Raw genomic sequence first — 16,376 nt, forward strand, 5'->3', positions numbered from 1 at the left:
AATTACTTACCTTAGTCTCTGAATTTCATCTGGAAAATGAAAATGTTCGACTTTTTTTTTTTTTTTTTTTTCATTTTTTGGTAATAGCATAAAGATTAAAATTTTGTCTTTTTTTAAATAGAGGCAAACTGCCGAACCGATAAAGATGTCATATTCATATAGATTTGCAGAGTATAGATACTGCATATGATTTAAAAAACTAATTTTAGGCCAGGCATAGTGGGAGATACCTGTAATCCCAGCACTTAGGCAGAAGGATTGCTTGAGGCTAGGAGTTCAGTCAACTCCTGGGCAACATCTCTACAAAAATAAAAGGGAAAATTAGCTGGGCATGGTGGTGCAGCCTTGTAGTCCCACCTACGTGGGAGGCTGAGATGGGAGAATTGCTTGAGCCCAGAGGTTGGGAATTACAGTGAGCTATGATAATAAGACTGCACTCCAGCCTAGGCAACAGAGTGAGACCCTGTCTTTTTATAAAATATTTAAAAGAAAAAGATTTTATCAAGAGCTCTGTACCTGTCTAAAACAGATGCTTCACAGAGGTAGTAACATTTGAAATTATAAGGATGAGTAGAATCTGCAGGTGTTTTTTAGTTAGGTTGTACTATCTAAGGAACCAACAGAAAATGCCTCTCTGTGAACTTGGTGTTTATTTCCAGGTTAGCATTAAGGAGTCAAATAGGAAAGGAAGTGTGCTACTGTTCAGTTGTAGGGAAAAGGAAAAGCTTGAAGCAAATGCTGGCAGCTCAAGGAGCATGATACTTTCAGATTTTAAAAAATCAGTATGGGAAATATATAAGATACCATAGGTAGGTGGTCAGACTTCATAAAGACTTTGGTATACATACTGTGGGATTGAATTTTTTTCTTTTATAGGGGCAGGTGAAAACAGAAGACAGGCAAACCTGTTGTCCACAGTCTGTACAAGCACTGGGATAGATTTGAGTTGAAACAGTCACAGTGGGTAGGAATACATGGGAAGGATTTTAGTGTGCATGTTTGCTTTTGGAGGTAGAATTGAAGGACCCTTTGACTGGTCTTGGCAGACAGAGAAATCTGGTATGAATCCTTTAATTGGGCAGTAGCTATAGCATCTTGAGTTATTCTGAGTGCTTGCTCAATGTTTTTTGTTGTGGTGTTTTTTTTTTGAGATGGAGTCTTGCTCTGCCGCCCAGGCTGGAGTGCCATGGCATGATCTCCACTCATTGTAAGCTCCACCTCCCGGGTTCACGCCATTCTCCTGCCTCAGCTTCCCGAGTAGCTGGGACTACAGATGGCCACCACTGAGCCCAGCTAAGTTTTTTTGTATTTTTAGTAGAGACGGGGTTTCACCATGGTCTCGATCTCCTGACCTCGTGATCCGCCCGCCTCGGCCTCCCAAAGTGCTGGGATTACAGGCGTGAGCCCCCGCGCCTAGCTACTCAATGTTTCTAGTAGTGATGTTGACTTATAGTTGGGATCCTCTGTGAAATTTGGCAGAAGAGGAGGGTAGCTTCAAACTTTATGTTTGGGATATAAAGTTGACCCCGTTTTGAATTATTTAAAATAATTAATTTGAAAGATTAATGAGGCCGGGCACGGTGGCTCAAGCCTGTAATCCCAGCACTTTGGGAGGCCGAGACAGGCGGATCATGAGGTCAGGAGATCGAGACCATCCTGGCTAATACAGTGAAACCCTGTCTCTACTAAAAAATACAAAAAACTAGCCGGGCATGGTGGCAGGCGCCTGTAGTCCCAGCTACTCGGGAGGCTGAGGCGGGAGAATGGCGTGAACCCAGAAGGTGGAGCTTGCAGTGAGCTGAGATCTGGCCACTGCACTCCAGCCTGGGCAACAGAGCGAGACTCCGTCTCAAAAAAAAAAAAAAAGAATAATGAAAATGCATTTTTATAATTTTCATTATCAGTAAAACGTTTGACTTTTGAATAATAAATGCTGTTTTTCAATTATTATTATAGTATATTGGCTCCAGGTGAACTTAAATATGGAAAAGAAACTATTTTTTAAAGTACATAGGGTGCTGACACAGTGGCTGATGCCTGCAATCCCAACACTTTGGAAGGCTGAGGTGGGCAGATCACTTGGGGTCAGGAGTTCGAGGCCAGCCTGACCAACATGGTGAAACCCCGTCCTGACTGAAAGTAAAAAAATTAGCTGAGCATGGTGGCGCACACCTGTAGTCCCAGCTACTCAGGCTGAGGCAGGAGAACCACTTGAACCCAGGAGGCAGAGGTTGCAGTGAGCCAAGATTTGTACCACTGCACTCCAGCCTGGGCGACAGAGCGAGACTTTGTCTCAAAAACAGAAAAGTACATCAGGGTTGCAAAATCAAATGACTTGAAGGGCCAAGCAGGTGACTTAATAGAACAGCTAGGTTTAAAACAGCAAGGAATGGTGTGGAGTCTGGACTTTCATGGTGTGGAGTCTGGACTTTCACATGTTCTGTGTAAAAGAGTCAGAATCAGAAGTTTAAAAAAAACACTGTTATTAGTGTTCCTACACAAAAAAGACATGTCCCCAAACCTTCTGTTTTCTACTTTCTATATAAACAAAATACAGGAATTATTCAAATGAGGCTGAGCGTGGTGGCTCACACCTATAATCCCAGCACTTTGGGAAGCTGAGGTAGAAGGATTGCTAGACCCCAGGAGATTGAGACCAGCCTGGGCAACATGGCAAGACCCTGTCTCTATTTTTTAATAGTCAGAAAAAAAGAAAAGAAAACAAGAAAACATTCAGATGCTTGAACATGACAAAGATGTTAGATGGCTATTAAGTTGAATTTGCCAAATGTGTGACTTAATGGAAATGAATGGCAAACCTTGTTTAGCAGATAGAATTAAATGATTAAAAGTGTTTCTAGAATATCTTTATTTCAAATATTTACCAAAATAGCTCTGTAAATTTACCGTACCCAAGGCCCCTAAATCTGAATTTTGATCTTAATCTTGAAAATGTATTGTCATTAGCATATTTTGTATAGTGGGGTTTTTTTGTTTGTTTTTGTTTTGGAGACAGCGTCTCACTCTGTTGCCCAGGCTGGGGTGCAGTGGCCTGGTCACTTTTGCAGCCTTGACCTCCCAGGCTTAGGTGATCCTCCTGCCTCAGCCTCCTGAGTAGCTGGGACCACAGGCACATGCCACCACATCCAGCTTTTCTTTTTTTTCTTTTCTTTTTTTTTTTTGAGATGGAGTCGCGCTCTGTCGCCCAGGCTGGAGTGCAGTGGCACAATCTCGGCTCGCTGCAAGCTCCACCTCCCGGGTTCAGTCTGTTCTCCTGCCTCAGCCTCTCGAGTAGCTGGGACTACAGGTGCCTGCCTCCGCGCCCAGCTAATTTTTTGTATTTTTAGTAGAGACGGGGTTTCACCATGTTAGCCAGGATGGTCTCGATCTGACCTCATGATCTGCTGCCTCGGCCTCCCACAGCATTGGGATTACAGGCGTGAGCCGCCGTGCCCGACTGGTTTTTTGTTTGTTTGTTTGTTTGTCTTTGTTTTTTTGTATTTTGGTACAAATAGGGTTTCACCATGTTCCCCAGGCTGTTCGCATACTCCTCGCCTCAAGAAACCCTCCCGCCTTGGCCTCCCAAAGTGGTGGGATTACAGGTGTGAGTTGCCAGGCCCGCCACTAGGTCCATTGCGATCATCATTCCCTACAACCTCTACCTCCCAGGCTTAACTGATCCTCCCACTTGAGCCTTCCAATTAGCTGGGACTACAGGCATGCGCCGCCATGCCCAGCTGATTTTTGTATTTTTTAGTAGATCTGGGGTTTTGCCACGTTGCCCAGGCTGTAGTGTGTTTTCTAATAGAAGCTGAGAATTTCCTTTGAAACTGTCTTTGTGAACTAGGAAGTAAAACCAGAAAAGGGATAATAATGTCTCATATTTTATTCCTCATTTTGGTTTCTTTTGTCTCTTACTCTTAGATGGGAATGATGAACAACCCCAATCCTTACGGTTCACCATATACTCAGAATCCTGGACAGCAGATTGGAGCCAGTGGCCTTGGTCTCCAGATTCAGACAAAGACTGTACTATCAAATAACTTATCTCCATTTGCTATGGACAAAAAGACAGTTCCTGGTGGAGGAATGCCCAACATGGTGAGTACTAATCCATTACAGACTTGTTTTCAAACTGGCATTTTGACAAAAGGATTGTGTTAAACTTTCACCTTTCTATTATATAAACCGAGGTTTATACCCGCTAGGAGCCTAAATTGATATGTAATCATCATCCCTATGAGGAGGCTTGTGCTTCCTTTCCATTTCTTGTGGTTTTTTGTTCCTTGTGGTTGTTGATCAGTGAGTGTGTTGATCCAAACAGGAGTAAGTGGACTGCTACGATGAAGTTTTAGGGGCCTGCCATTCAGTAGCTTGGTCTTGTGAGCATTTCCATAGGATACAAACGTGGAACCTTTCTCTTTTCGGGGAAGGACTCTCTGGCAAAGGATCTGAACTCTCAGTGACCATATTTATCGATATTATTTGATTCTACTGCACAAAAGTAAATTCCCTCTTAAAAGTAATGTATTGTTGGCCGGGCGCGGTGGCTCAAGCCTGTAATCCCAGCACTTTGGGAGGCCGAGACGGGCGGATCACGAGGTCAGGAGATCGAGACCATCCTGGCTAACATGGTGAAACCTCGTCTCTACTAAAAATACAAAAAACTAGCCAGGCGAGGTGGCGGGCGCCTGTAGTCCCAGCTACTCGGGAGGCTGAGGCAGGAGAATGGCGTGAACCCGGGAGGCGGAGCTTGCAGTGAGCTGAGATCCGGCCACTGCACTCCAGCCTGGGTGACAGAGCGAGACTCCGTCTCAAAAAAAAAAAAAAAAGTAATGTATTGTTTTAAACAGTGATTTTTGTTACATCAAGTTTTCAGAAACTTCTAGTGTTGTTATTTTTGTACATTCAAACTACTGATAGTAAATGTGTCTGCATTCAACTTTGGAAAAAATTGTCTGAAAAAATGATCTTTCAGATGTCTTAGTTTTGTTCTTTGTGTCATTATGTTTGTGGACTGCCTATATTTCAGATACTCTGCCAAGTACTAGAGCTATACAGATGAATGAAATATGTCATCTCTATCCTGAGAAATGTTCACTTTTTTTTTTTTTTTTGAGACGGAGTTTCGCTCGTTTTCCAGGCTGGAGTGCAGTGGTGTGATCTCGGCTCACTGCATCCTCCGCCTCCTGGGTTGAAGCAGTTCTCCTGCCTCAGGCTTCTGAGTAGCTGGGGTTACAGGAATGTGCTGTCATGCGCGGCTAACCTTGTATTTTTAGTAGAGACAGGGTTTCTCCATGTTGGTCAGACTGATCTCGAACTCCTGACCTCAGGTGGTCCACTCACCTCGGCCTCCCAAAGTGCTAGGGTTACAGGTGTGAGACACCACGCCCGGCCTGAAATACTCACTTTTTAATTTAAAAAACTAAATTTCTCCCAGAGTTTAGAAAAACTAGTTTTTCACCAATCTGAAAGACCCCTTTGCCGAGTCTCCTGAGGAGTTCTTCATTGCTCATTAAAACCTAATTTGGGTGTGCTTTTAACTACAGACACCGTCTCACCCTTCCCTCTCCCACTGGAGTTTACCATGTCCTTCTCTCTGCTTTTACTCTCTGTATATTATACATACTTACATCATTTCATAATGTCATTTTTTTCTTACTAAATCGAGCTTCTTAAAGGTAGGAGCCATGGTTTATGAATTCCCTGTATCGAAAAATGGAGTCTAGGCTGGGCGCGGTGGCTCAAGCCTGTAATCCCAGCACTTTGGGAGGCCGAGACGGGCGGATCACGAGGTCAGGAGATTGAGACCATCCTGGCTAACATGGTGAAACCCCGTCTCTACTAAAAAATACAAAAAAAAAAAAAAAAACTAGCCGGGTGAGGTGGCGGCGCCTGTAGTCCCAGCTACCCGGGAGGCTGAGACAGGAGAATGGCGTGAACCCGGGAGGCAGAGCTTGCAGTGAGCTGAGATCCGGCCACAGCACTCCAGCCTGGGTGACAGAGCGAGACTCCGTTTAAAAAAAAAAAAAAAAATGGAGTCTAGCTTATAGTAGACTAACTATAAAGGTTTTACTTGAAAATATGCACATCTCTATGACTCCTACCATTAAATATATTGTTATATCTCTCAGGGTCAACAACCAGCCCCGCAGGTCCAGCAGCCAGGCCTGGTGACTCCAGTTGCCCAAGGGATGGGTTCTGGAGCACATACAGCTGATCCAGAGAAGCGCAAGCTCATCCAGCAGCAACTTGTTCTCCTTTTGCATGCTCACAAGTGCCAGCGCCGGGAGCAGGCCAATGGGGAAGTGAGGCAGTGCAACCTTCCCCACTGTCGCACAATGAAGAATGTCCTAAACCACATGACACACTGCCAGTCAGGCAAGTCTTGCCAAGGTAAGTGGATTCACAGGGTTACTGTACTTAGCAATTAATTTTTACAGGCAGGAAGAAGAAGGCAAATGTGATCAAGTCTATTCTGTGGTGATGGATATGTTTAGTACCTTAATTGTAGTGATGGTGTCTATGTATGTACAAAGTCACCAAAATGTATACATTAGAACAGGTGTGTTGGCTCACTTAAAATTCCAGTACTTTGGTAGGCCAAGTGGGGAGGATTGCTTGAGGCCAAGAGTTTGAGATCAGCCTGGGCAACATAGAAAGACCTCGCCAGGCGTGGTGCCCCTGTAGTCCTAGCTGAGGGACTAAGAAGACTGACAAAGGAGGATTGCTTGAGCCCAGGAAGTCAAGGCTACAGGGGGCTATGATTGTACCACTGTACTCCAGCCTGGATGACAATGTGAGACCATGTCTTTTAAAAAAAGGCTGGGCACAGTGGCTCATGACTGTCATCCCAGCACTTTGGGAGACCGAAGTGGGCAGATCACTTGAGGTCAGGAGTTCAAGACCAGCTTGGGCAATATGGTGAAACCTTGTCTCTACAAAAAATACTAGAGAACATCAGCCAGGTGTCTGGGTGTGTGCCTGTAGTCCCAGCTACTTGGGAGACTGAGGTGGGAGGATGGTTTGAGCCCAAGAGGCAGAGGTTGCTGTGATTCGACATCATACCACTGCACTCCAGCCTGGACGATAGAGCCAAACCCTATTTCAAAAAAACAAAGTGTGCATAAATATGTGCAATTTTTGAATTTTATTTATTTATTTATTTATTTTATTTTTTTTTTTTTTTGAGGCAGTGTCTTGCTCTGTTGCCCAGGCTGGAGTATGGTGGTGCCATCTCGGCTCACTGCAAACTCCACCTCCCGGGTTCACATCATTCTCCTGCCTCAGCCTCCCGGGTAGCTGGGACTAGGCACCTGCCACCACACCCGGCTAATTTTTTGTATTTTTAGTAGAGACGAGGTTTCACCATGTTGGCCAGGATGGTCTCGATCTCCTGACCTCGTGGTCTGCTCGCCTTGGCCTCCCAAAGTGCTGGGATTACAGGCGTGAGCCACTGCGCCCGGCCAGTATGTGCAATTTAAAAAATATTTATACCTCAAAGCATTTTAAAAATTCCATTGCCTAAATGCATCATCATGGTTAACTCACTCAGTAAAAGTCGTCTTGGCTACGTCCATTCTGTGGCAATTATGGATAAAGCTGCCATAAACAAAGTCAATTTTGAGACTCCTTTACTGGTAGTGACATTATTTTAGGATATGATAAAAACACAGTGTCTTTTTTTTTTTTCTTTTTTGAGAGGTGGAGTCTCGCTCTGTCGCCCAGGCTGGAGTGCAGTGGCACAATCTCGGCTCACTGCAAGCTCCGCCTCCTGGGTTCACACCATTCTCCTGCCTCAACCTCCTGAGGAGCTGGGACTACAGGCACCCGCCATGACGCCCAGCTAATTTTTTTTGTGTTTTTGGTAGAAGACAGGGTTTCTCTGTGTTAGCCAGGATAGTATCGATCTCCTGACCTCGCGATCCGCCCTTCTCGGCCTCCCAAAGTGCTGGGATTACAGGCGTGAGCCACTGCGCCCGACCAAAACACGGTATCATTTTTGTGAGCATGTGTCTAAGGATATGGGAAGAGAAGAAATTTCGAAGGTTTTCCCATGTGGTGATCCTCATAGACTGATTTTTATTTGCCCCAGCATAGCATACTTTAAATGTTATTGAGAGTTTGCTAACTGTCATGTAAGCAAGTGTTCAATTCAATACAGTTTGCTAGAATCATTTTTACTCGATCTAATTTGTGTGGAGTCATTAAAAAGTGTTCATGTATGTCATACCATTGGTTTAGAGTACATTTGCTTAGAATAAAGTAGGTTGTATAGTATGATGATGAAAAATGAGGACTCTAAAGCGAGACTGCTTGAGGTTGAATCTCACTTTGAGTACTCTCTGACTTTGTGCAAATTGCTTACCCATTTTTTTTGCCTTTCTTGACTGTAAATTCTGAGTATTAATAGGAGCTGCCTTACAGGACTGTTGGGAAGATGAAATAAGTTAATGCATTTATATTACTTATTAAGTGGTCAACAAGTTAGCTATTATTAATGTAAAAACATAACCTGCTCTTGAAAAAAAGAAACAAAACATTTTCTTCTCTTTAGTGGCACACTGTGCATCTTCTCGACAAATCATTTCACACTGGAAGAATTGTACAAGACATGACTGTCCTGTGTGTCTCCCCCTCAAAAATGCTGGTGATAAGAGAAATCAACAGCGTAAGTGATGAAATCTTTTGAAGGTTTATATGAAAAGTTTTTAAAGTCTCACCAGTGCCATTTATAGTACTTCTTGATTATGTGAGGGACCTGTGGTATTGTACTATGTTGAATAAATGTTTTTTTCCCTTTTAATTTTTCTGCTTCCCTCATATTAGTGTATAGAATTGAACTGCTTAGGGAATTTGAGGCTACAGTGAGCTATGGTCATGCTGCTGCACTCCAGCCTGAGTGATGGAGTGAGAACCTGCCTCTATTTAAAAAAAAAAAAAAAAAGTGCAGTGGCTCACGCCTGTCATCCCAACAATTTTGGAGGCCAAGGCAAGAGGATTCCTTGAGGCCAGGCAACTTAGCGAGACCTTGTATCTTCCAAAAACTTTAAAAAGTAACTGTGTGTGGTGTGTGCCTGGCTGAGATGAGAGGATTGCTTGAATCTGGGAGTTGGAGGCTGCAGTGAGCTATGATTGTGCCACATCAGTTCAGCCTGGGTGACATAGTAATATCCTGTCTAAAAAGAAAAGAAAGAACTAAACACTGCTTAACATCTAAAGTAAGATCCAGTAACTCTCAATATTCATTCTTTTTACAAACAGCAATAGGTAAATTTATGTTCTGCTTTGAACGTATGAAAATTTAAAGACTGTTGCTTCCTCATTGGGCAAGTTACTCTTTTATACTTGTGATCTAAACGTTCCAGTACTTGGAAATTATTTTAAAAAGAAAAAAATTGAGATTATTTTTATAATATTGGGATAGAGGAGAACTTTTTTTTTTTTTTTTTTTTTTTGAGACGGAGTCTCGCTCTGTCGCCCAGGCTGGAGTGCAGTGGCGCGATCTCAGCTCACTGCAAGCTCCGCCTCCCGGGTTTATGCCATTCTCCTGCCTCAGCCTCCTGAGTAGCTGGGACTACAGGTGCCCGCCACCTCGCCTGGCTAGTTTTTTGTATTTTTTAGTAGAGACGGGGTTTCACCGTGTTAGCCAGGATGGTCTCGATTTCTGACCTCGTGATCCGCCCGTCTCGGCCTCCCAAAGTGCTGGGATTACAGGCTTGAGCCCCCGCGCCCGGCCAGAGGAGAACTTTTTTTTAAAAGAGAAAAGATGACTAACATTTTAAAAGCGTAACTACCACATCTCTGTAGCAACAAAAATTTAATCTTTTAGGGTTAAAGGACAAATTTGGGAAGTATTGTACAGCATTTGAAAATGGAATTAAATTTTATAACAAGAATTGGGAATAGAAAATAGACAATTCACCAGAGGTGGGAGGAGAGAGGGGAACTCCCAATGTAATTCACTATTAAGAAGAGAAATAAGGTACCATTTCTCTCTTGTCGTGTTGGCAGAAATGATGCTGCCGGGTGTTGGCAGTTGAATGGCTCCAAAGCATTTGGTAGGAACTTTAATAAAGCCCCTTGGGAAGGCTATTGGGCATTCAGAATCAAAAGTCTTATATACCAGTGGTCCCCCTTTACGAATCAGTTCTGCATCTAGAAATTTCTTCAAGGAAATAATGGAAGACGATCCACATACTCAGATGTTTCATAATCACGTAACAATAATTTTGTGTGTGTGTGTGTGTGTGTGTGTGTTTTATTAGACATGTTAGTCTTTTTTTCTCACCAGCATTAATGTTGTAATACTATATCTTTTGTCTTCTCTAGCAATTTTGACTGGAGCACCTGTTGGACTTGGAAATCCTAGCTCTCTAGGGGTGGGTCAACAGTCTACCCCCAACCTAAGCACTGTTAGTCAGATTGATCCCAGCTCTATAGAAAGAGCCTATGCAGCTCTCGGACTACCCTATCAAGTAAATCAGATGCCGACACAACCCCAGGTGCAAGCAAAGAACCAGCAGAATCAGCAGCCTGGGCAGTCTCCCCAAGGCATGCGACCCATGAGCAACATGAGTAAGTTTGTGTCATCCTAGTAACACAGTATTGGTTGTGTCAGTAAATGACATCTATAGATGCAGGGTCATTAGCTCCTTTTTGTTTTTTCTGCTACATGATTAATTTTTGAAATAATTTTTTAAAGATTACAGTGTAAAAGGTCCCTTACAATTCATCTGCAAGAGGTAACTGCCACTGGTTTGTATCTTCCTTGATCCTTTTTTGCATTATATGAGTTTAGATTTGCAGAAATGAGATCCCATATGTTATTCCACAACAAACTTTGATTAATATCGTGTAGATGGTCTGGGCACGGTGGCTCATGCCTGTAATCCCAGCACATTGGGAGGCTAAGGTGGGTGGATCACAAGGTCAGGAGTTTGAGACCAGCCTGACCAACATTGTGAAACCCTGTCTCTACTAAAAATACAAAAATGAACAGGGTGTGGTGGTGCGTGCCTGTAATCCTAGCTATATGGGAGGCTGAGACAGGAGAATGGCTTGAACTTGGGAGCCAGAGGTTTTAGTGAGCTGAGATTGAGCCGTTGCACTCCAGCCTGGGTGACAGAGCAAGACTCTGTCTCAAAAAAAAAAAAAAAAAAAAAACTGTAGACATCTTTCATAGTCAGTACTCCATGTATCATTTTAAATGGTTGTATAGTATGTCATTCTTTTTTTTTTTTTTTTTTTTTTTTTTGAGATGAGCTGGAATGCAGTGGCACGATCTCCGCTCACTGCAACCTCTGCCTGCGGGTTCAAGTGATTCTTCTGCCTCAGCCTCCTGAGTAGCTGGGACTACAGGCGCACGCCACCACGCCCAGCTAATTTTTGTGTTTTTAGTAGAGATAGGGTTTTCACCATGTTGGCCAGGATGGTCTCAATCTCTTGACCTCGTGATCCGCCGGCCTGGGCCTCCCAAAGTGCTGGGAATCAGGCGTGAGCCACTGCGCCCGGCTCAACAATCCCTTACAGATGGACATTAAGATCTCCAATTATTCTGCTGTTTTAAACTATACAACAGAAATTGTTGTGTTTTGACCTGAGGCATTTTGGGTTGAAACATACAGAAATGAGTGTAGTTGGTAATGATTTCCTCATGTCTGGCAGGAGGAATGGTGTGCCTTTTCAAATACTTTTTTTGTGACTTGTTTGCCTCACTTCCTGTTGTATGACTGAGAGGGAAGAGGGAGAAGTATTCCAGTATCCTAATTTGGGGATATATATGTTTCTCTGATTGCATATGATAAAATTGGGAGAATTGTTCTAGTATCTTAATTTTGGAATATGTATGTTTCTCTAATTGCATATCATAAAATCAAACAGCTTTTTTCTGTGTCTATCCCTCTGCTGTTAAGCAATTCAAATATCTAAGCTATTTTGTTTGAGTAGTTAGACATCCAGCATTGTAGAGACGGGGTCTTGTCTGGGCTGGTCTTGAACTCCTGGGCTCAAGCAATCCTCCTGCCTTGGGCTCCCAAAGTGCTGGGATTACAGGCGTGAGCCACCGCACCTGGCCTAAGATTGTTTCCCTCCCCCGGAGACAGAGTTTCGCTGTGCCACCCAGGCTGGAGTGCAGTGGCACGGACCTTGGCTCACTGCAACTTCCACCTCCTGGGTTCAAGCAATTCTTCCTGCCTCAGCCTTCCAAATAGCTGGGATTACAAGTGCCCTCTACCACACCTGGCTAATTTTTTTATTTTTTCTTTTTAAGGTAGAGACAAGGTTTTCCATGTTGGCCAGGCTGGTCTTGAACTCCCGACCTCAGGTGATCTACCCGCCTTGGCCTCCCAAAGCGCTGTGATTACAGGCATGAACCACCATGCCTGGCCCTCTAAGATTATTTTTTAATACAGATTGAGTATCCCTTTTCTGAAATGCTTGAAAACAGAGTACTTCAGATTTTTTTCAGGGTTTGGAATGTTTATATTTGCTGGTTGAGTTGAGAATCCTAAATCCAAAAATCAAAATGCTCCATTGAGCATTTTCCTTGAATATCATGTTGGCATTCAGAAAGTTTTGGATTTTTGTATTTGGGATGCCAAACCCATACTGCTATTTTTTACTTTGTTCCTATTTTCCACTGCTGTGTTCTGTTGCTCCCATTTCTAGTTTTTGAATTAATCTTCAGGACGTTTTCTTCTTTCGCTCTTTCTTTGCTATATATTTTCTTTACTGTAATAACAGTATTTTCAAACCAGTGATCTGCTTTTAAGCACGTATTGAGCCACTGCAGTGAAGTTTTAATGCTGCTGTGTTCATAAACTGTTTAACAATTGTTTTGTCGGAAACTGAAAGTTATGAGAGTGAAATGCAAACATTTTTACATCCATCAATTTTGATTTTGACTTTTAATAATTTAAGATCCAAAATGATTGATAGATAGTAACATGGAGCTTCTTGTATTCAGGTTTGTAAGTCAGATTTTGCAGTCACTGGCATGACTGCTTTAGACAGTTGTGCTAATAATGTTCATTGTACCACACTGATTCTACTTTAATACTCCTCAGATTCTTCATTCCTGCCGTATTGTTATTGTTTATTACTTGGTCCATTGATTTTATTCTTTTTTTTTTTTTTTTTTTTTTTTTCTGATTTCAGTCTTGAAAGCAGTATTTTCAAAGAGGATGTTTTTCTTTTTACCTAATCGGGGACTTAGATAAGTTCTCTTAGATAAATTTTGGATAACTAGAAACGTACATGTGTGTTTTTGAGGTTGGTCTCCCTGTGCATGTGTTATTTGAGACTGGGTCTGATAACTAGAAATGTGTGTCTGTGTTTGAGATTGGTCTCGTGTGTGTGTGTGTGTGTGTGTGTGTGTGTGTGTGTGTGTGTGTTTTGCGTTGTCATCCAGGCTGGAATGCAGTAGCGCGATCTTGGCCTGCAACCTCTGCCTCCTGGGCTCAAGCGATCCTCCTACGTCAGCCTCCCAAGTAGCTGGGACCACACACGTGCACCACCACGCCTGGCTAATTTTTGTATGTTTTGTGTAGACAGGGTTTTGCCATGTGGCCCAGGCTGGTCTTGAACTCTTGAGCTCAAGTGATCCGCCAGCCTCAACTTCCCAAAGTAGTTTGTGTTTTTCATTACTTCCATGACAATCAGTGCTAACTTGTTAAATAATTATTGAGTGACGAGTTTTTAAGCAGGACTAGGAAAAGGGATGAGGAGCAACCTTGCCTTTTTTTTCAGGCTTCCTTTTACCTCTTCTGTATTGAAAATACATGTACAGGGGTAATGGAAAGTTGGACCTGGAGACTAGCATATTTTCCCCTCTTGTTTTATATCTTCTGTCTTGGAATTAGCATTGTTTCTTTCTTTCTTTTTTTTCTTTTCTTTGTTTCTTTTTCTTTCTGAGACAGCGTCTCACTCTGTCCCCCAGCCTGGAGTGCAGTGGCGCCATCTCAGCTCAGTGCAACCTCTGCCTCCGGGGTTCAAGCGATTCTCCTGCCTCAGCCTCCAAGAGTAGCTGGGACTAGGTGCACGCCACCACCTTTTTGTATTTTCTTTTAGTAGAGACAGAGTTTCACCAGGAGGTCTTGAACTGCTGACCTCATGATCCACCCGCCTCAACCTCCCAAAGTGCTGGGATTACAGGCATGGGCCACCATGCCCAGCATTACTTTTTTATCTCCCATTCCGTGCTACGCAGAATGCATCTTACCTTTTTCCTTAAGTTTTAGGATGTTGACCTTAGGTTGATGTCTTCCCGTGGCCTGGAATTTCATTGTTGTAATTGGATAGTTCCATTTTTTTTTTCAAACTTCTATGTATAGTTCCTATTATAGCTCTTTTCCTCTCATTATATTATCTTGCCTATGTACTTTTATATATGTGCAGAATTATTTGAATGATAATTTGGGGGGATTTTCCCCCCCATTTCTTGGTGTCTTATTTAGAATTAGATTTAAGATCACTCAAGTTTCCTTTGTTTTTATTTCTTCAGTTAATAGTACCTTTGTAGTAATAATTGTCTTAGTGATCAAAAATCTCTAGAATAGACCTGGAGACCTTGGAGAGAACGTGTACCTGTGTTTTCACGTACCATCAGAAGGCACTAAGATAAGCAGATTCATGTACAGTGTAATCAGTTTTTTATTTCATTGCACTAAAAAAAAATTGGTTAAATATAATAATTTATCTACAAATGTAATTTTACACAAGATTTTTACAGTAACACATACATAATTAATGACATCACAACTCTATTTGGAAAAGACCACTTCTAACAGCTATATTTCAGAGAGCGAGCCTGATAATATTAGAAGAAAAATTCTGCCCAGGCGCAGTGACTCATGTCTATAATTCCATCACTGGGAGGCCAGGGTGGGAGGATTGCTTGAACCTGGGAGTTTCAGGATGCTGTTATCATCGTGCGCCTGTACTTTAGCCTGGGTGACAGAGTGAGACCTTGTTTCGAAAACAAAACAATGAAGGAAAGTTTAGCCTAAGCTTTTAGGGAGCATGATGAAGGAAGGCAACAGCATTTCTCTCTTTAAAAATTGTTTATATATTGAGCCAATTATTTTCATGTTAGTGGGAAGTTTTGTTTTTAACTGGAAATAACTTGAGGGATGTATTAATAGAACTGTGTATCAAAAGTCTTTTAACCACATGAAAATTTGGTTTGATGTGAGTGTTGCTGTTGGTTGTTTTTAGTGTTTTTGTTTGTTCGTTTTGTTTTTGTTTTACATTGAACAACATGGGTTTGAATGCTTTTAGTTTTTCTTTCTTGTTTGTTCATTTGTTGTTTTATCTCTCCAGTCACTTAAGTTGTTATTAGTGTTTAAAGCAGTAGAATATACAGCCACATATGATGGCTTATGCGTGTAATTCCAGCAACTGGGAGGCCAACACAGGAGCATAGGAGTTTGAGACCAGCCTGGGCAACATAGTGAGAACCCCCATCTTTTTTTTTTTTTTTTTTTTTTTTTTTTTTTTTTTTTTTTTTGAGACGGAGTCTCGCTCTGTAGCCAGGCTGGAGTGCAGTGGCGTGATCTCTGCTCACTGCAACCTCCGCCTCCGGGGTTCGAGCTATTCTCCTACCTCAGCCTCCCAAGTAGCTGGGACTACAGGTGCCCGCCATCACTTCCGGCTAATTTTTGTATTTTTAGTAGAGACGGGGTTTCACCTTGTTGGCCAGGATGGTCTTGATCTCTTGACCTTATGATCCGCCCGCCTTGGGCTCCCAAAGTGCTGGGATTACAGGCGTGAGCCACCGTGCTCGGCATCTACTTCGGGAGGCCGAGGTGGGTGAATCACAGACTCAAGAGATCGAGACTCTCCTGGCTAACGTGTTCAAACCCCATCTCTACTAAAAATACAAAAAATTAACCAGTCGTGGTGGCAGGCACCTGTAGTCCCAGCTACTCAGGAGGCTGAGGCATGAGAATGGCGTGAACCTGGGAGGCGGAGCAGGCAGCGAGCGGAGATTGTGCCACTGCACTGCAGCCTGGGTGACAGAGCGAGACTCCGTCTCAAAAAATAAAGAAAGGATATTCATTAAAGGTGTTAATTGAAGAAGTAATGTATGCACATTAGAGCTATTTAAGCCATTTTAAAGGAATGTTGGAATATTCGATAAAATGTGTTTTTCTTTCACCCATACACTGCTTTGTGTCCCTGTCTCTAAGGATCACTGTACTTAGGCTCCTGTCTGCTTACATAAATTTTTGTTGCTTATGGAAGCATTTGCATGTATAGTTAAATTCTCTAAACAATTTTGGATTGAGAATTCTTTGCTCCTTCTAGACATATATAACTGTAAGACATCAAAAGTAGAAATTCTAAGAATATATTCAAGAATGTTTTTATGTTAA

At 42.5% G+C, this 16,376-nt stretch overlaps 1 protein-coding gene across 1 annotated transcript in view; it reads left to right on the plus strand.

Annotated features, from left to right (window-relative positions):
* The window catches only part of EP300 (E1A binding protein p300), a 94,801-nt gene that overhangs the window by 32,200 nt on the left and 46,225 nt on the right, over window positions 1–16,376 (plus strand). Inside the window, exons 3-6 of the mRNA XM_010377266.2 lie at window positions 3,925–4,101; window positions 6,135–6,396; window positions 8,558–8,671; window positions 10,333–10,578. Coding sequence (XP_010375568.1) covers window positions 3,925–4,101; window positions 6,135–6,396; window positions 8,558–8,671; window positions 10,333–10,578 — 799 coding nt within the window. The remainder of the gene's footprint in view (window positions 1–3,924; window positions 4,102–6,134; window positions 6,397–8,557; window positions 8,672–10,332; window positions 10,579–16,376) is intronic.

This window comes from Rhinopithecus roxellana, chromosome 13 (genome assembly GCF_007565055.1).
Source record: "Rhinopithecus roxellana isolate Shanxi Qingling chromosome 13, ASM756505v1, whole genome shotgun sequence".
Classification (NCBI taxonomy): domain Eukaryota; kingdom Metazoa; phylum Chordata; class Mammalia; order Primates; family Cercopithecidae; genus Rhinopithecus; species Rhinopithecus roxellana.